This window comes from Ailuropoda melanoleuca, chromosome 2 (assembly GCF_002007445.2).
Source record: "Ailuropoda melanoleuca isolate Jingjing chromosome 2, ASM200744v2, whole genome shotgun sequence".
NCBI lineage: Eukaryota > Metazoa > Chordata > Mammalia > Carnivora > Ursidae > Ailuropoda > Ailuropoda melanoleuca.
In genome coordinates, this window is record NC_048219.1 from 125,099,985 (window position 1) to 125,121,165 (window position 21,181).

A 21,181-nucleotide genomic window follows, 5' to 3' on the forward strand; every position below is an offset into this window, starting at 1 on the left:
TAAGCTATCTCAATTAAGTTTGCCCAGCTCAAAAATGAAATAGAACAGTAAAACAGATTGTCAAATTAAGTCCTCTGAAGGTAGAGTGCCCCCCCCCTTTTTTCCCTCTGGGTTCAATGGAATCTCTTTAGATGATTTTCAAGACTATTTATTAGATCATTGCTATTGATATAACACTTAACACAAAGAGAACTTCTTGTAGTGATCTATTTTGTAAATGTTTTGCAACCTCTTCTTCTGAAGGTTGCACTCCAGATTGCAAGTTCTGAATAGGATTATTTTGAAAGCAAATATTTATGTGTTTAAAAAGCCCAAAGACCTTGTTCTTTTTTGTCTAAACACCAGCTAGAAAAATCAATATTGTCTTTTAAAAGGAAATGGTTTGTCTGCTTAAGCATCATCAGGATGCTTTCTAACAACACTAAGGCATGTAATTTTGGAAAAAACAAAAATTAAGAAGAATTTTTAAGGAACAGTGGGGAAAGGGGAAAACTAACAGGTGATGAACTTAAAGAGTGTTGCCACTTTTGAATACAGTGACTCAAATAATGGCACTAGTTACAGATGTCTGTGTTGTCTAAACAATTGTTTGTTGTTTTATAGAATGATTGTTAGGTTTTGCTGTTTGGCTGGATAGATTATACTAAATACCAGGCTTTTTTTTCCCCTGTGCCCAAATCTGGTTGCTTACTTGTCTTAAAGAAACATGTTAAACACAGACCTTGTCAAAAATAATCTAAGAAATGCAATCTTCTCACAATTATTTAGTCATTTCAGTCATTGTTAATATTGATAGTCATGAGCAAATCATGTCACCATGGTATTTTTATATAAAAATTAGTAGCACTATTGTTTTTAATTCTCAACTAGAAAGCATCATTTTATGATCATCAATAGAAATATTCCTTTTAATTTCATATATTCTGCTATTATATAAATTGAAATTAAGTAAAGTACACATGTGTGTAAAAGCATTTCATCTTAGCTTATTTATTAACTCACTTATCCAATAACTTGAGGTGGCTCGCATTAACTCATAAAACAATACAGGAAAAATAAATAAATAAAAATCAGGTCTGTGGTAAACCTAGATAGAATATAAGTTCAAGAAGAAGAGAGAAGGGGCGCCTGGGTGGCACAGCGGTTGGGCGTCTGCCTTCGGCTCAGGGCGTGATCCCTGCGTTATGGNTCAAGAAGAAGAGAGAAGGGGCGCCTGGGTGGCACAGCGGTTGGGCGTCTGCCTTCGGCTCAGGGCGTGATCCCTGCGTTATGGGATCGAGCCCCACATCAGGCTCCTCTGCTGTGAGCCTGCTTCTTCCTCTCCCACTCCCCCCTGCTTGTGTTCCCTCTCTCGCTGGCTGTCTCTATCTCTGTCGAATAAATAAATAAATCTTTAAAAAAAAAAAAGAAGAGAGAAGTTAGAACACATAAGTATTCATTGTGAGAACTATATTTCTATAAATTTATCATGAAATCTATCGTGGTGAATAAAAGACACTAGGAAAATATGAGGATTAGAATTTTTATTAAAGAGAAACAGCCACATTATCACACAGCACAGTTAAGCTTTGATTATGAGATGCTAAATTAATACCAACTTACACTTATTTGATTAATTATTCCATCTCAGAAGTATAAGTACTTGGTGATAAATATTTGCCTTTGAAAAGTCATAACCAAAGGAAAAGCTGTTTTTTTATATCTATTGCATGTACTAATTGGTTGCTAGTAAGAAAATCAGTGTAGTGGCAGCTGCATATGCAATTGAATTTGATGGCATTATAATTATAGAGGGGAAAAAACTGCTAGCAAAGTAAACAGAGTGAGACCGTACTAAATCGAAAATAGCACAAACTGATTTGTGTGTTTCTCTGAAAAATTCCAGGTGTTGTCAAAGTGGATTATGGAGATGTGTCAGTCAGAAAAACACTAAGAGAAAATCTGAAGTGTAAGCCCTTTTCTTGGTACCTTGAAAACATCTATCCGGACTCCCAGATCCCAAGACGTTATTACTCACTTGGTGAGGTATGAATTATTTATTTTGGTTAAGTTATAAATATATTTTGCAAATGGAGCAATTTCTAAGGAGCTCAATATTTTTTATGTTATGAATAAAATGCTTTCAGGGTTTTTAAATCTATGTGAAATAACTTCTCAAGTCACTTATGGTCTCAAGGACCAGAAAGGTCTTTATCATTGGGATTTGCAAAAGTAAGGGGATAGTTTAAGACTAAATAGTATTTTATTTCTTTACCAACAGTTCAGAAACTTTTTAGTTATATGGGCCTTACACTCTTAAAATTTACTGTGAACCCCAAGAGCTTTGGTTTAAGTGGGTTAAAATTATTAATATTTAATGTATTGAAACTAAACCTGAGAACTGTAAAACCCATTTATTAATTCATTAAAAATGTTATCCATTACATGTTAATATAAGTAATGAATTTTTAAAAATAAATATATTTTCCAAAGCAAAATCAAATAGTAAGATTAGCATCAATTATATTTTTGTCGATTGCATTACTGTCTGGCCTAATAGAAGTTAATTGGAGTCTGTTTTGGTATTCAGTCTACTGTAATATCACACAACATGTAGCCTCTGAAAGACTCCTTGTACTTCATGAGAAGTGAAAGTGAAAACCGCAAGTAACATCTTAGTGTTGTTGTTAAAATCGTGTTGACTTTGTAGGCCCTTTGAAAACTATTGATCCTCTACCATTGTTTTCCAAAATATCTATTTTTTTTTATTTTTTAATTTAAATTCAGTTGATTAGCAAATAATGTAATATTGGCTTCAGAGGTAAAGGTCAATGATTCATCAGTCTTACATAACATCCAGAAATCATTACATTATGTGCCCTCCTTAATATGTTTTCCAAAATATCTACTATCTGTAAAAATACATAATTGGCTTCATTATGACTATATAAACATATTCAGAATATATATTCAGTTGCTCAAAATAAGAACCATTCCTTTATGAATTACATGTCCCAAATTTGTAATTTCCCACTTAATAGGGATCAGTTTTGGGAATCAAAACTAATTTAATATTGGTTGTAATTAAAGCATTTTGACAGAAATGGTACAATGCGCTTGGAAGATAATTATTAATTAAGTTTGTCCTTAGATTGAAACTGCCATTTTCTTAGGTCATAATAGAATATCCGAAAATGTGTAGCATACATTACAACACTTTTTCAGTTCATTTGCCAAAAATAACAATCTGTAACTTTATCCACTCTGTCACTTTAATCTATAAACGTAATTTATTTATGATTAACTAGAAAATAACTGAAGCAAAAAATACTGAGACTGAGTGGACCCCTAGCAGAATTGTTTTTTAAAGGCTGTTTTTCTGTGTCCACATCCCTGCTCTAGTTGTCAAATCTCTTCCTTATTAGCCATGTAAATATATCTTTATAGAATCTTTCTATTTAACCTTAATCTGAATAACGTAGTGCAAAGATTCCAATGTCATAACAGTGAATGTGTGACTTTTTTTTTTAAGATTTATTTATTTTGGAGAGAGAGAGCATGGGGAAGAGGGGCAGAAGAAAAGGGGGAGAGAGAGTGAGAGAAAGTGGCAGACTCCCCACTGAGCCCAAAGTCCATCATGGGGGTTTATCTCAAGACCCTGGGATCATGAACTGAGCTAAAATCCAGTTGGCTGCTTAACTGACTGAGCCACCCACACACCGTATACAACTTTCTAAGTGTGACTCTAGTTACTTAATAGTCCTGTGTCTCAGGGTTTTATTTTTTTAATTTTTGTTTGCTTTTTTTAACAGGGAGAGTTGTTACCATTGTTTTCAAATAATGTAACATTTCTATTTAAGCACTGTTATAGGGATTTATATTCAATACATGAATTATATGAGTGCTTTTTTTTTCTGTATTGGATGAATATATTTTTTTAAATGATTTTTTATTATATTATGTTAGTCACCATACAGTACATCCCCGGATTCCGATGTAAAGTTATGCTCCATTAGCTGCATATAACACCCAGTGTACCATGCAATACGTGCCCTCCTTACCACCCATCACCAGTCTATCCCATTCCCCCACCCCCCTCCCCTCTGAAGTCCTCAGTTTGTTTCTCATAGTCCATAGTCTTATATGAGTGCTTTTTAAACTAGAACACTGTTTACATGCTAGTTATTATGATCTAGTGCTTCTGAAGATCCCCAATGTTTAGTACTTTCATTTCTTTACTGAAAAGTTTGTTTGAACAATTGTGAACCTGACTTGCACCCTAAGAAGAAGGGCATGTTTCTATTCTTAGAGTGTTACTCCCGCTGCAGTCAGGGGACCCAGATGATGAGTGAACATTGATTACTTTTTCTAAAAGTATAACCAGGGCCTACAACAAAACAGATATGAGTAAGGAGGACTTTTTAGAAATGTTCTGGGGCCACCAGAGTGACTCCTGAGAAAGGACTCTAAAACAGAACCTAGATGTTTACTTCCGTGTTAAAAATCCAATTTTGTGGTTTCCTGCACTACATCAAGGGAGCCTAATTAACTGACTTCCTGGGCAAATTCCTTTGTTCAGCCTGNAAAAAGTAAAAATATAGTGTGGGGCAAATTCCTTTGTTCAGCCTGATTTTGAATTAGCTGTCTTCTGTGATAGATCAGGGGGCCATATTTTAATGTACAAAAATAGTTTGAAAGAAAGACTGTACCTTTCTGGGTTTTTGAAACATATCCGAGAAGAGGCAGCTCGTTGTATTAAAAAAAATCCCAGGCCTTGGAGGTAAGCAGAGGAAGGTTTAAATCCTGACCTCATAGCTTAGGACCTGAGCAGCTCTAGGTATCCGCTCTGGTCCCTGTTGGCAATGTGAATATAATCCTAAAGGGACATAGCAATGATTGAAGATCTTCGACATTTAGCACAGTGCCTGGCAAGAAGTAATAGCAGCACCAGTAGTAACAGTTATTGTAATTATTATAGCCACCATTTACTGATTTCTTTTTAAGTCCAACATTATGCTAGATGCTTTATAACAATTATATTATTTAAAAATCTCAACTCCATGACTTGGGTTTTGTTATGGTCCCGCTTTAAAATGGAAACTGACATGTAGCAAGTTTATGTGATTCACCTATGGGTCACTGAGCTCACTATTAAAGTCAGGATTCAAATAGATGTTAGTCTGACACTAATGCTCACTTTTTCTTTAAGCTAGAAAGACAAAATAGCTTGTATTATTATAGTTTATTTATTCAAAATGCTTTTGTTAAATAAGAGGTAGAGTTGGAACCTGTATATTACATGCTAAGGATGCAAAGTCAAATAAGCGAAGCCCTTTACTCTTAAGCCTTTCTACTGAAAGGCAGCAGGAGAGATGGCAAAAAAAGAAACAAATAGTTAAGAAATTCAGAGAAATAGGGGCATCTGGGTGGCTCAGTCAGGCATCCAACTGTTGATTTTGGCTCAGGTCACAATCTTGGGGTCATGGGATCAAGCCCTGGGTTGGTCTCGGCGCCCAGTGGGGAGTCTGCTTGAGATTCTCTCTCCCTCTCCCTCTACCCCTCCCCAATCCCCCGTGCTCTCTCTCTCTCCCAAATAAATAAATAAATCTTTAAAAAAAATTCCCTTGCTCTCTCTCTCCCAAATAAATAAATCTTAAAAAAAGAGAGAAATAAAAGATGCCTTACATGAAGTATATAGTCATGCTCTAAACTGCTGCTTCAAAACCCCTAATAAATTCAAAAAAATCTGTGAGATGTGTTAAGTTTTATACTTTGTAGGATATTAATGTGCTGTAGTTTTCCACTTTAGAACCAGCCTTAAAGAGATGCAATCCAGCATCTGTTTCCATGGAAACAGAAGGACAATTTTACCAAGCGCTACTTCCCAATTTGATTTTGCATAGTCATGTATACATAATTTAAGACGGACATTTTGATAATGAGTTTGGGATGAACTGTTAATGGACAACAGATATTTACTTAAAGCTTTTTCTTACTGCCTGCCTGCCATTAACCATTTTTAGAAGAAATTGAAAAGCTATCTTTCTATATGAAGGTATTTTTTTTTCAGATAGTTAGAGCCACAAAGTGGTATCAGGCGTCCAACCTACTTATCAAGACAACAAATTGTTTGTGATATATATATTTTTCATATGTACTGATCGCTTAATTTAAAATGAAATTGGTAAGATTTAACAATTTACAATTTCCTTAAGTTTTGGTGTTGTTCCAAGCCTATTATTTTATATTGCAGTATAGTGGTGAATATAGACTCTTCTCTGTCAATTTCTCTTCATAACTTTCTTAGCTGTATTGGATGATGCAAATATGATATTCAGTTTCTCATTGTCCTGTATCATCACCAAATTAATCATTAGGAAAATTTTTGTTATCAGTATCTTAATTTGTTATGTTTGAATTTTTTTCAGGTAATTGAAACTTTCTTTAAGTAGTACATGAATTACATGCAATCTCCAATGGGAAGTTAAAAGCTGTGCAATTGCTTTGAACTAAAACCTTTAAGTAGCTTAATGAAGCATGTGCCTTTTAGGCTCAGCAAGCATATCATAATGGAATAAGGAAGTCAAGTTTTTTGCAGCATTAAATTCTTTCTTAACTAGCCCTTTAGCTTATATAGATTTAACATGTCAGGTTTTGATCTTGTAAATATAAAGGCGAATTCAAGTACAGTAGGATTGAAAAACGGGATTCTAAAGTCACAATGCTTTGAATTTGGGGGCCTATGACAAGCCAACATTTTGAGAAAAAAAAAATGTGAGCTATGTAGGACAACAGGGAGAAGTGGATTTCTGTAACCAAGTGACTTAACTCCTGGGGCTTACAATTTACATTTGCTTACAATTTACATCTTGCTTCTAAGATGTTTAGACATTAGTCTCTGCATTTCAGGTTGCCTACTCAACCTCAGAACTCCTTTTTCCTTTTGTAGCCTTTAACCATAACAGCTAGTTAGGCTTCTGGTACATATTGGTACTGTATTCCATAAATGTTGTTAAAAAGCAAATTTATGTAACTAAAAATAGGCACTTGAAGCTGTTCAGCTGCAGAGATTAAGGGTACAATCCGTGACTGCCAAATGTAGACGCTAAAACGCTTAGAGATTTACCCTCTGTTGGTAATCGGATCTATTTATAGATTCACAGTCTTCCTGACCTTTCACTAGGATAACCAGTGAGGAAACCTCATTTTAGATGACTTACATTAATGGGCTCATTCTCTTTGCCGACAATTCTATTTCGCAAACTCTTCGTGACCCAGTAGCTAATTTTCAGCATAGGCTAACTGAACATGCTTTATGTACAGGGGAAAAAAAAAGATGTTACTTTTCATCAGATGTTAATTTTAAAGACTGTTGGGCTGTGTAGCCCCACTTTGTTCACCTCGTGAACAAAGTGAGTGACTTTATCACCTGAAAAAATATTTTTTACTTCACACTTCTGGTAATTAGACTAGAACCAATTCTAATTTTATTACTCAGGTAGATATTGGCACAGACAATGATGACAAACTATATGCCCGCTGGGCATTTATTGAATTCTCCCAGTATTCTTGTTTATTTTTGTTATCCACGAAAATAAATGAAAACGGTCAGTTTTCTATGTTCTTTACTTCGTGTATGTGTTGGATAGGGGTTAGTATATCATGTAATCAGAATTTTTAAATCTTATTAATCAAGGTATTTATATATGTGTGTGTGTGTATGTGTATATATACAAACATATTTATTTATTTATTTATTTATTTATGAGAAAGAGAGAGTGCCTGAAGGGGGCGCAGGCAAGGCAGAGGGAGAGGGTGAGAGAGAATCCTAAGCAGATGCCATCCCCAGCACAGAGCCCTACGCGGGGCTCAGTCTCACATCCCTGAGATCATAACCTGAGCCTAAATCAAGAGTCAGATGCTTAACCAAATGAGCCATCCTGGGGCCCTAACAGGGCATTTGAAACCCAGGTCTATGTAAACAGTAAGCTTGGATTTGTTAAATATATAGATTTTGCACTCATCCTTCTGATTTATGCACAATTTGGTAAAGAGAAAATATACTTAAATGCATATTCACTAGAACAATTATAATATGGAAACATTAACATTAAACTGGAATTCACTGCAAATGTGCCTATTTTCTTCTTTTCAAGTAAAGAGAAAGCAAAGGAGGTTGACATATATAAAATAATGATAATGAGTAACATAATGTGCAATTGAAGAATAAGCATGTTGGAGTAATTAAAGCAAAAAAAAAGCTAGTTTAAGTTTAGATTATTATCTTTAGAATGGATTTTACATATGGGTTTTGAAATGCAAAGGTATGAGGGTGAGGGGGAGTATATGCCCTCCCCCCTTTTTTTAATTGAGAGTTTTCATTGTTTCTTGCTGTTACAATCCAGCAGAGGGAGCAAAAGCTAATGAACAAACAATATAAGTGGTAAGAACATTACCAACGATGCCACTGAGTAGAAACATTTAGAAAAAGGCTTGCTGATTTCAAACATAGAAAAACAAGTGGGAAAAATACTCTCTATTTTATGTCATTAAAAATTGTTTTCAAGCAATAAAAGATTATGTGTAAACGAAGGAATCTTAAAGCAGACAACAATTAAAACTATGCTGGCCTTACGCCACATATTCAAAGCTGTACCATAACATAAAGAATGATTTAAAAGAATTTTCCAGATCTGAGAACTTCCAGTGTGCTCTATTTATGTGGACACAGGTAATAAAACAGAATCTGTAAGGAATTTCTAATGAGTGAAGATCAGCAGTGGTTGTTTGCCTAGGTTTTTCTCAGAATTAATGGCATGACCAAGTAATTGGTATTGTCAGATAATATGGTACCAGTGACAAGATCAAGGTCTTTCCTAAAATTCACTTTTTTGCTTAGACAACATTCTATGAGGTCCCAGGGTATTCTTAGAAAGGTTCTGATTTAAAAATCACACAAGATCATCCTAAATCAGATCATCCTTTGCATCTCAAAAATAAGGTGCATAGATTGAAACTTCCTATATGCCAGTATCTTATCATTTGCAGTAAGATTTGCTTGATGAGGATTGTCAGTACACATTAGTGACCATTTTTCTATTTTGAAGAGAATATAGCAGATTTCCCTAGTGTTGAGTTCATTGACTTGAGAACAACATGATGTACACTAGCCTGCCTTCTAAGTGTGCATGGATTTTTTTTTAATCTGAGTATTATAGACCTAGTGACATAAACCTTTTGATATTGTATCTATCTAGATGAGTGTCTCTTTTATTTATTTATTTTAGTTGGCTACTGATACTCCTGTTCCTGACATTCTGTGCCCTATCCTATTTGTGTCTAATGTCATACTGGCCATAGCCAAAATTATTTACATGACCTCAGTCCAACAGTGTGGCATTCAGCAGCTTGTCTTTTTGACTTAGTCCCCTAGGTCTGATCCCAGCCTGCTTTCATGTTTCTTGTTCCATGTGTCTTCACCACTGTTTGCATGAACTATTGTAACATTTACTCTGGTTAGCTACAACTCTGCCTTTCCTTGCTCCTTCCACACCTCCTTTCTGACAAATACTGCCTGCCTATCTGGATGTCAGGATTATAATAACTTTCAACTCTTTATTTGTACAAACTTTTTAACATCATTGTATCTTAATAATTTTTTCGTTTATGAAATGGGGGTAATAGGTTAGTAGTAAATATTATTACCTGCTATGCATAAGTGCTTGGAACAGCACAAAGCGCATACAATTATGATTGCTTATTATTGGTGGTGGTGGTAGTGGTAGTTACCCCATCTCATTCTGACAGCTGTTCTAAGCCACCAACTCCTATTTGTTTTTAATCTAGATCCCAAGTCTAGCCAACCTCACCCACTTTGACTTGAGCTTCTATTTTGTACCTTCTTAGCCCCTTCTATATCCTAAGGGACAGACTATTACATATCTAGAAATTAACAAACCACTTTGTGGAATAGTTAGAACATATACCAAATAGCACAAGATTCTTTTCGTGAAGTCCCCCAAATCTGTCTATCTTGGAAATTGAGAAAAAAATAGTGGCAGCAGTGACATAATTAAAACAGAACGAGCATCCAGGATAGCAAAACCAAAAATTGATGGAAAACACTGACCACAAAATTAGGTGGCAGGTGTTCTCACAAATCCCAAAATGTGAGCGGTCAGTTTCATGACCATGTGATACTGCATGGAAGGAAAGCAAAGGAAAGCAATGAGAGGTTTGATGGAAATGAGACCTAGATAACACCCAAATTGCCAACAGATACTCATGAGAAATTGCTTCAGGCCAATTCGAGAATAGTAGCTGAAACTGGGAGAGGTGTTTTCATACAATCCAATTTGTCAGTCAGTGAAAAATCCCCTTTCTAATGTCTGAAAGGCCTGAGCACCCTGAGAGACCTGTGAATTCTTAAAACTCACTAGCTTAGGCGCCTTCTTAGGAGAAACTTCAAGGATTAGAGCCCAATTGAGAAGATAGAGATAATAGGGACAAAGGAAATGGTAAGTCCAGATGAAAATAGGAGTGATGAACAGAACCCGGAGATCGCAAAAAATAGAAGGCAATTTTTTTTTTCAACTCTTCAGAAGAGTGCAGGGACAGGAGAGATAGACTTGTAAAGTTAGAAGTGGTCTCCTGTGTAAACCTTCCCTGTCAGTGACAGCTGGAAATCTTTGCCCTTCAACTTCCCTACTGGGTACTAAAGAAATCAGCTTTACTATGAAAACCTCCCTTTCTTCTACCAGCATCCAGAATTTTCAGACCGATTCACAAAATAGCTAAGCCTCCAGCTAGCAAGTACTCCATTGTGTTCCTTGATACAGGGGGCTTCAACCCTGAATATACACCCAAATCATTTGCAGAGCTTTAAGCTGTCTCCTGGTCCTATTCCAGACCATTTGGATCATAATCTTTGAGGGCAAGGCCAGGCAGAAGTATATTCTAAAAGCTTTCCAGATGGGAACCACTGAAAAAGAAGTTACTTTAAAAACGAAAAATAATTGTAATTGTAATGTCACCATTTAACATCAAGAAACTGCACACCTCCCTCCAGAATGGTAATTGCTAAACTTTGCTGCAGCTTAGAATTACCTGGGAAAGGGCGCCTGGGTGGCTCAGTCAGTTAAGCATCTGCCTTTGGCTCGAGTCATGATCTCAGGGTCCTGGGATCGAGCTCCACATTGGGCCCCCTGCTCACCAGGGAGCCTACTACTCCCTCTCCCATTCCCCTCCCCCTGCTTGTGCTTGCTCTGTCTCTCAAATAAATAAAATCTTAAAAAAAAAAATTGCCTGGGGAAGAATAGAACCCCCGATGGTCAAGTTACACCCTCTACCAGCTAAATGGGAATGCGTAGACTTGGGAACCAGGCAACAGGATAAGTTTAAAGATGCCAGGTGATTCCCAAGAAGAGAAAAGAAAGAAATGGTCTCCTGATGAAACCCTCTCTTAAAAGATCAGGAGACTTGGACTCATGCAATAATAAGAACAGCAGCAACAGTAGTAGAGGATGGCCATGGTAAGAATAAAGATAATAAGGAAAATGGTTGCTCTACAAACAGGGCAAGGACACCAAAGCTTTATGCTCGTAGACGGGAAAAGTGTAACCTAATATTTCAAAGCAAGCTAACAGAAATTGTATAATGATAAAATGTAGAAAAGAACACTATAAATCAAATTTTAAAATACCTCTGAAAAATAAGGACCAGAAATGCATTAAAAATTAAGAAATTACAGAATGAATTCATTTAGAAACAAAGGCTAAATTTGAAACATCACATGAGTCAGTAATACCGAAACCCCCAATAATCCCACTTTTAGTAGAAGGTGACATAGAAAGAGGCAACAAGATCCAAAGTAATAGGATTTCCCAGTGGGAAAAAATCAAAACATTAAAACAAAATGAATGTTAATACTTATAATTTAAGAGAATGTGCCTGAAAGTAAAAATGAAACTACATATTGAAAAGGAACACTTTGTATCTGGAAGAGTGATCCAGGATGAACAATATTCAGACGCACTGTGGTAAATGTATTGAACTTTAAAAAAACAAAACAAAACAAAAACCAGTTTGGCATTCAGGCAAATAGATCTTTGTAAAAAAGAATAAAGTAAAGAAAAACAGATTATCAACAGACTTTTCAAAAGCAACTATTCGTGTTGGAAGTAAGTAGCATAACATTTTAAAGATACTCAAGGAAATAGATTGTGAGCCAAGGACTTCAGATATACCAAATCTATTTTCAAATATAAAGGCCACAGATATATTTATCAACATGCAAGAACTCAGAATATTGTTCCCAGTATATGGAAACATCATTTGTCCATTGACTCAAGCAAAACCTTGGAATGCTTCTTCTTGTCTTTTTTTCCTCTCATAGCTCATATCCAGTTCAATTTGGAGTCTTACTTGGTTCTATCTTAAAAATATCCCAAATTTGGGACACCTATGTGGCTCAGTTGGTTGAGCGTCAGACTCTTGGTTTTGGCTCAGTTCATGATCTTAGGGTCCTGAGATCAGGTCCCAACACCCCACCCCATCCCTCAGGGTCCAGCTCCTGGCTCTGGGCTCCATGCAAGTCTACTTGGGATTCTTTCCCTCTGTCCCTTGTCCCACATGCGCTTGCACTGTCTCTCTCTCTATATAAAATAAATAAGTAAATAAATCTTAAAGAAAAAAATCCCCAGTTTGACCTATCCACCTCTACTGTTATCCTCCTATTGTAAGCAGCCACCCTGTCTAGCTGGCATGACTGCAAGAGTACCCTTGAGTGTTTCTCTGCTTCTCCTTCTGCCTCCCTCTAATCTGTTCTCCACACAGCAGCCAGAGTAAGCTGTGAATAGGTCATCCTCACGCTTACAAACTTATGACTTCCTACATGCTTTAGTCTTAGATACCTCTCTCCTCCGCCCCATTCGCTGCACCCTGGCCACATTGCTAGCTTGATATTTCACTCCGTTTTCTCAGCGGCAGAGAGCATTCGTTTGGTATTTCCCTTCCCCCCCCCCAATGCGCTTCCATACACATGGAAATCTGGCTGCTCTGCTTACTAAGGTATCTTTTCTCTGCGTGGCCTTTGCTAACCCCCTACCTGAAATAGTATAGTGCTCCTTCCATCACTTTGTCTACCCTTCAAGTTCTTGATCTCCTGACATATTATGAATGTATTTGTGTATTGCACTTGTTGTCTCTTCTAAAATATAAACTCCATGGTGGAATGGACTCGTTTACTCTGCTCGCTTCAGTATCCTCAGCACCTTAAATGGTGTTTAGCATGAAGTATACATATTCTTGGTAATATTTGTTGAGTGAATGAGTGCATTCATAAGAGAGGTTGCAGACCAAGTGTACCTATTTAAAAAAAAATAGATGAATAGTAGGTTGTTACTGGGAACAAAATGCTTTGGAAGCATTCTTGAGTTCTGTGCTTACTTTGCCAAAAAGTAGGATGATATGAATCTACCATATGTCCCTTTAAAATGCTCTGTCAGAGGATGTACTGGCCTGAATAAGGCTTTGAATCTTCTGTCTTCCACCAAAGAGACAACATTTTATAAATGACTCAGCCTGTAGCCCCTGTAATTATTAACTAGTATCTATTCAAGTAGCATGAATCTAGCAGAGGTCCTTTGAATCAGATTCCATAGCTTACATGTAAAGGTGAATTAACCATTTTGTGAGATACTTATTCACCTAAGTATTATAATATAACACTGTTCCATATTTTTAAGGATAATAAATTACATCATTTTATTATTTCTCAAGAAGTTTGCCTTTTATGAAATGTTAACAAGAAAAATTGGTATAAAAAAACTTAAAAATAAACTGGCATGTTACATATTGATTAGATTATGTGAAACATAAACAAGTTGTTATATACATCATCTATCAATTGTTGTCTTTCTCAATCCTATCCGAGCTACAGGTCCCGAAAAATCTTTAACCTTTGCGTATAGTCTCAGTACCTGTGAGCCTGAACCAACCTCTATCAGATAACCTAAACCTACCAGTATGGAACTTGAACATGATTTTTCTTCTTGAAGCTTGTATCTTTTCTCTTTGTTTTTTTAAAAAATATTTATTTTAGAAATTGAGAGAGAGAGACTGCACAAGTGGGGGGGGAGTGCAGAGGGAGGGGGAGAGGGGAAGCACACTCCTTGATGAGCAGGACGTGGGGCTCCATCCAGGACCTGAGAGTCAGAAGCTTAACCTACTGAGCCACTCAGGCACCCCTTCTTTCTCTTTGATAGTCATGGTGTGTTCTGTCCTTTCTAATGGGTTGTGGCTCAGATTTCCCAATGAAAGCATCTATAATCCTGCTCTAAATCTCAAGGCATTGAAACAGGGCCTGACAGTTATGCTCAGCTCTTTCCAACCCTTGTAAAGGATGAATTCCAATCCCTACTCCTCCCAATTGCTGACTGGGGCCTTAATGCAAATCATACCACTTTTCCCAACTCTAGGAGCCATTACTTGACTTTTGGGTTCTGCGTCATACAAAAAAGTGATTCATATAAACCTAATCTGTTTTCTTTAGAAGTTTTTGATCTTATTCATTTGCCCATATGAAGAAATATGTGCATAGATAACTAGGTATATTCAAGTAATGTATGAGTGAACAGTAAAATATGCATGTTCTAGTAAGAGTCAGAGATAACTTTTCAGAAGCAGATTGGACAAATATAAATACATACATGGGGTTTAGACTAAGGGAGAAAATTAAAAACATTCCATTTATTAGAAATGCATTTTTATTCATTGGTGCTTGATTTAGTAATTTTAGCATCTTTAGACTCAATGAATGGCTTTTATAATTACATATGTCTCAAATATGTATTAACATTATGTTAATTATGGAACTAATGCAGTATTTGAGTATAAACCATGGATCTTATGTTTGCAGTTGGCAATTTAATCTTATTTGTAAGGGATTTTTAAAGTGAAATCACCATTTAGTCTTGTAATAGCTTTTCTTAGGGTCAACTCTTTTCCATTAAGTTTGGCATTAGGGATGATAAAAAGATGTATGAATATGTTTTAGTTACAGAAATAAACAATAATTAATCTTTATTAACATAGGATGGGATGTCTAGTAATAAAGAAATCTAAAAACACATAAATTTGAATATTTAACCAATTTCTTTCAATTCCTTTATGTATGGTACCACAGGAGTTCAAGAATAGACTATGGTTTTTTGGGTAGAATTTGGCAACTGTCCTAATTTTAAAATGATTTGGGGAAGAATGACTAATTTGTAATGTTTCTTCTTTCTCAGCTACTATGTTATAAACGAGGAGTGCCTCTTGATTAGATGCTAATGACTGCCATTGCTGTTCAAGTTTACTACAGTCGGAGATAGAAATTTACACGAAATTAAGAATAGACATAGTAAAGAAAAATAATTATTTAAAACAATGTGTTCTTCTTGGAAAAATTTCCTTGCAAACATGTATTATCTCGTATCAATATACAATTTGATAACACCAGGAAGCTTTTCTGAGTTTAATCACTATCTGACTTCTGTTTCTGTGTGTTTCTTTTAGATAAGAAATGTTGAAACCAACCAATGTTTAGACAACATGGGCCGCAAGGAAAATGAAAAAGTGGGTATATTCAACTGTCATGGTATGGGAGGAAATCAGGTAAACTCTCTCTCTCTCTTTCTCTTTTTTTTTTTTTTTATCAACTTCATCTTTGGGGGAAAGTATTGCTGTGAAAACTATCACAGTAAACCATGATTCACATGCCAATAGCAGTAAAGTCTTAGCTTAGGAAATTAATGGGCATTCAAATCAAGAATTAATTTGGCTATTTTGTTACCCCAAGTATCTTAAGAAAGCACTACAGAATTTAATAAATAGGGGCAACACTTTCAATGAGCCCAGTTAATGAAGATAGCCAAATATTTTAGACCTATCTCATTTTACCATGTCTGAGCAAATGAACACTACATTTTATTCTATTAACTGAATAGTATAAAATAATCCCTCCACAACCATGATGTTTTCCAATGGTGATTATTCTTAATTTCTTTTGTAAGTGTTTATGTATATGTTTTCTCTGAATTTTTGAGGTTCAGTGAATTTTAAAATGCATGATAAGCACATCTGTTACATTTGTGCTTTGACAATCTGAAGATTCCCTTTGAACCAGGTAAAAATGAAGTATTTAAACAAAACTGATGGCTGACTACCAATCTAGGACAGCATTTTTGTGTGTTGCAGTCCAATTATCAGAGACCTGTCAGACTATAACAAGGATCCTTGCACTCCCCTTCAGTGTTGGACAGTGGCTCCGCAGGGTGGGTTGTGTGGAGGTTGCTTAGCTATGAGTCTTCAGGGGAGCAGCCCTGCTGTCCTGGCCATTTTGAGAGGCAGAATTCGGAATCTGTAGGAATCATAACAGAGTTCGAGGTAGCTAATCCTCTGTAGACAAGTCCATAAAAATCGAGGAGAAACACACCAGTGAGTTCTTTATCTAGTGCATTAGAATGAAATTAGGAAGTAAAAGTTATTCTATGCAGCACAATATCATGGTTATGTAGGGAATGCAGCTGAATGTGTCAAGAATCTACAGGGAAAAAGCAATAGCCCTGTTGAGTTTTGGCAGCGTACCTCAAAGAGGCCCTGTGTGATTCAGTGGAGAACATTCAAAAAAGAAATTTTTCTCTTAAAAAACAAAACAAAAAATTAAAATCCTAATTAGTGTTCCAAAATCTCAACTTAAGCAGAAAAATATTTAAATCAAATTTTCTAAATGACAGCATGGAAAAATAACTTTATGAAAGAAAATAATAGGAAAACCAATACAGAAGAAAAATGGCAGAACATTCAGAAATGGTCCAGCTTTTATATTAATTCACAATGAATGTGAGAGGCCTCTACTACCGAAACCAATGGAATCCCAATGAATTCAGCTGGAAATGGCAAACAGCTTAACTGTTAGAGGACTAAAAATGTGCAGGGTTTAATTTTTCACAAATGGAAGTAAGAAATCTGAAGGTAGTCAACTCTTGACATTTGTTCAGGTCTTTAATGACTTTAACAAGAAATCAAAAACTTTCTGACTTTCCATTCTTCAATCCTTAAAATTAACTTTTATCATCAGCTGGTCACATAAGGGTTGCTGAAACTCCAGACATCATATCCACATTCAAGGCAGGAAGAAGTTGGGGTAGAGAGGAGAAGAGCTGCAGTAGCCATGACTGTCCTTTTACTAGGAAAAACAAGACTCCCTAAAGGCTTTTTACACCCCTCCCTGTAAGTCTCTTTGTCCAGAAATGTGTACTTGAATACCTCTACACAGAAACATGGAGTATTTTACGACACTCACATGTGTCAATGTCCTCACGTTTATTTACCATGGATACTGGGTGGACATGCAGAACTGTCTCCATAATGTGTTTCATCTGCTGATGAAAAAAGTCAACTCATCATCTGCACCATGATGACCTACAGAATTTTTAAAAAAACATGTTATTTAGGACATCATTTGATTCTAATGCAGATGAAAATGAAAATAGGAAATGAAAAAGAAGATAACCTAGCTGAATTATCCTCATTGATTTTTTAAGTTGCCATAGTTAATATTAAAAAAGATAACCAGTCAAATACCTGTATTTGTCTAAATGGCACAATATACCTGGGTCATAAATGTTAAAAATTACATTACTCATTTATGAGTGTTCAAATACCCAGAAATAAGCTATCCAATTCCACCATAACCTTCTTATTGGCAGGGACTATGTCTTATTTTTCTCTTCATCTCTAGTACTTGGCTCAGGGCCTGGGATATGGTAGGTAACTAATAACTAATAGTCTAGTAAATAAATGAAAGAATTCATGATCAGAACATGAATATACCTTATACCTTAGTACTGTGTAGACATTGCCATAGAATGCTGTTATTGTCATAGTAACCAAAAGTATGTAAAGACACCAATCTTAGGGGTTTATAAATAAACAAACAATAAGTAAAAACCCATACCTATATGCATTCTAATGTCTCTACCTTGTCAACTTAATGACAAGGTAGAAATTAAAACCAATGTTTTACCATCTACATGTATAGTTATTCATGTCTATAGATATTCGTAGAAGAAAGTTTAAGGAGCCCTTTTTGCTATAACACAAACACTGGACACAACTAAATATTTACCAAGACAGGAATGTTTAAATAAATTGTGCTGCATCCATAGTACAGAATACTCCACAGCCACCGAAGTGAGGGAAAGAGGTCTATATGGATTGTCGTGGAAGATTGAGAAGGAAGGAAATGACCTCATTTATGAAAAATATATGTGAACATTTTTCTCTATAAAGTATGTATAATATCTATATTTACATAGATGCAATATAATCTGTTAGAAATGCATAGCAGTCTATCTGGAATATAATTACCTTTGGTGAGAAGAATGAGTTAGAATGGGAAACTTTAAATTTTTATCCCACATTTACATATATATATATATGTATATATATACACACACACACACACTTTATATATATAATGTATATATATACTTTTATATATATTATATATATACTTTTATATATATACTTATATATATATTACTTTCATAATTAAATAAAAATTGAGAAAATTGAACTATTGAGAATAAAAGTATTTTATTTTTTTAATGATTTTATTTATTTATTTGAGAGACAGAGAGAGAGGGAGAGAGAACATGAGAAGGGGGAGCAGCAGAGGGAGAGGGAGAAGCAGGCTACCCGCTTATCCCAGGACCCTTGGATCCTGACCTGAGCTGAAAGCAGACGCTTAACCTACTGAGCCACCTGAGCCCCAAAAGAGTATCATTTTAGAGCATTGCTCTGACCTGATTAATTGGGTCATTTATGGTAAATTACTTAATATTTTTTAGCTTTACTATTTTATTTATAAAACGGGTAAAAGACTTTCACCCATTTTTTTTCCTCCAAAGATTAGTAAAATTTATATAATAGCTAACACTAGCCTGGCATATACTAGACAGACACTCAGTCTGTCTATTGACATTAATTATTCTCTTTAGGTATTTCGATTTCTATTCTCAATAGTTTCTCTTCTCTCTATAAGAAAACAAAAGTGTTCATTCAGTGGCTAATGCCAGAGGCAAGGTAAATTCACAGTACTTCCTATGGTATTGTTAAGCTTAATAAAATGAACTGCCTCTGCTGTTGCTTTAATATATATTATGAAAGAATTAAACCGTCACATAAAACCCTATAATGATTTGTACTTTGATGGAATTCAATATTTCTTGGACGATTAATCCTAGTTAGTCCCTAATTAGGGACATGTTTACATTTTTTGCTTACTTTAGAAAGGAACAGATTTTAGGATTTTATTCTCAGAGCTACCTTCCCTGTGTTTTATTGTTATTCTCTTATGTTACCATGGAAGCAGTATCTATTTTTATGGTTATTTAATTTAAAATTTTTGAAAGTAGACCCAACCCATATAAAATATTCAAGTTTCTCACTCCTGCTTTTACACAAAATTCATAAGAAATGTTAACACTGTTTTTTTTTTAGCGTTTCCGCTCGGTTTCATTTCTAAAAGAAGGTGCGCTATGTTTGTTGACAACTATCCCTTAACCGTTTCTCCTTGCACAGTTTTGTTTTTTTCTGCTTTTTTTTTTTTAATGTTCTTGGAGATACCAGGGAGAAACTTACTTTTCAGTAGTTGCTGGAAATACTTTTCTTAAACACTTAAACACTCAAATATCCAACATACTCTCCCTCCACTCCTAGCCCCTGCAGGGCTTGGGATATGGTAGGCATGTAATAAAAACTAGCCAAATAAATGAAAGAATGCATGGAAGTTTTTGTAGCAAGAATACTGTAAAAATAAGACAGCCAGTGTAGAATTATTGTTACAATCAACATTTGATCATCTTGAGGTATTCTTTTAGAAACTTAGTAATAAAAATCTTCTGTCTCAGAGAATAATGACATAATTAGAAAGTCCATTCCTATCTGTTCTTGAAATGCTTTAACAAATAATGTGATAATCATTAAACACTTTCAAAAGAATGAAAATAAATAGGAATTTGATTAAAATTTGAACATAAATTTTTATAAGGGAAAGAAATACTTACAATTTCCTGGTAGAAAGTATGTTACTAAAAATTAGTTATGAGATTGTCTTCTCTATACTTCTGAAAAGATGAAATTGATTCCTGGAAGCAGTTCCATGTCCTCTACAATGCTAATGACTCAGATTTATATCTTCATCTCCAACCTCTCTCCTGAACTCTGGAATCTGTTGCCAATTAATTATTGGGAATCTCTACAGGCATCTCAAACTCAACTGTTTCCAGACTGTACTCATTTTCTTCTCTTTCAGTAAGCATCCAAAATTGAAACCCAACATAGACACTTCTAAAGTTTGGTCACCCAATCCTGATATTTCCATGAAAATAATATGCATTGACTCTGGTCTCTAAGACCCTTTATGACTAGGGCCTCTATCTTTGTCCTAGCCTGTATCTTCTTTCACCTCTGTGGTCAGAAAACCTCATTATTTCCATACATCATATGGAATTCCAGGCATATATTCTATATATGCCACATAATTAAAATTTGATAAAAAATCTCCAGCAATTCTCCACGGCCCAATGAATTACATAAAAATTCCTTAGTTATGTATATAGTTATGTATTCCTTAGTTATGTATATATACAAAACCCCACATAATTTCATTCTCATCTGACTTCCCAGCATTGTCTCCCTTGATATTCTAATAGTTTTTTGTGCTGTAGAAATATTTCTGATAATTTTCTATTCCCTGTAGGCTCTGTGCATTTTCGTATCTCTGCAGTTCACTGATACTGCTCTCCACTTGCACTGTTGACCACATACTACACTCACAAACTTAAGACATACTGTTTAAAACCCAAATAATTTAGCTTCTTTTTGGCTCTCCATTGGCTAACAACTTCTTACCCTGAATAGGGTATATTTTAATGGATAGACAATAATTTATGTAATGCACAGCACCATTAGTGAATTTTTATTGTTATAGGTGAGACTCATCAGTAACTTTGTAGCTAAAAGCTAGTGAGCATCTGTATTTACTTCTTAAGAAAAACTATCTAGAAGTAAATTTGATAGGTCAAAAGTTATGCAACATTATAAGGCTTTTAATACATAGTGACAAATTGTCCTTTTTAAGGTTTTACTAGTT

At 35.3% G+C, this 21,181-nt stretch overlaps 1 protein-coding gene across 2 annotated transcripts in view; it reads left to right on the forward strand.

Annotated features, from left to right (window-relative positions):
• Positions 1–21,181, forward strand: part of GALNT13 (polypeptide N-acetylgalactosaminyltransferase 13) — a 522,090-nt gene that overhangs the window by 470,798 nt on the left and 30,111 nt on the right. For both annotated transcript variants that reach the window (XM_019799151.2, XM_019799150.2), the window contains exons 10-11: positions 1,886–2,025; positions 15,538–15,636. In XM_019799151.2, the coding sequence (XP_019654710.1) occupies positions 1,886–2,025; positions 15,538–15,636 (239 nt within the window). The remainder of the gene's footprint in view (positions 1–1,885; positions 2,026–15,537; positions 15,637–21,181) is intronic.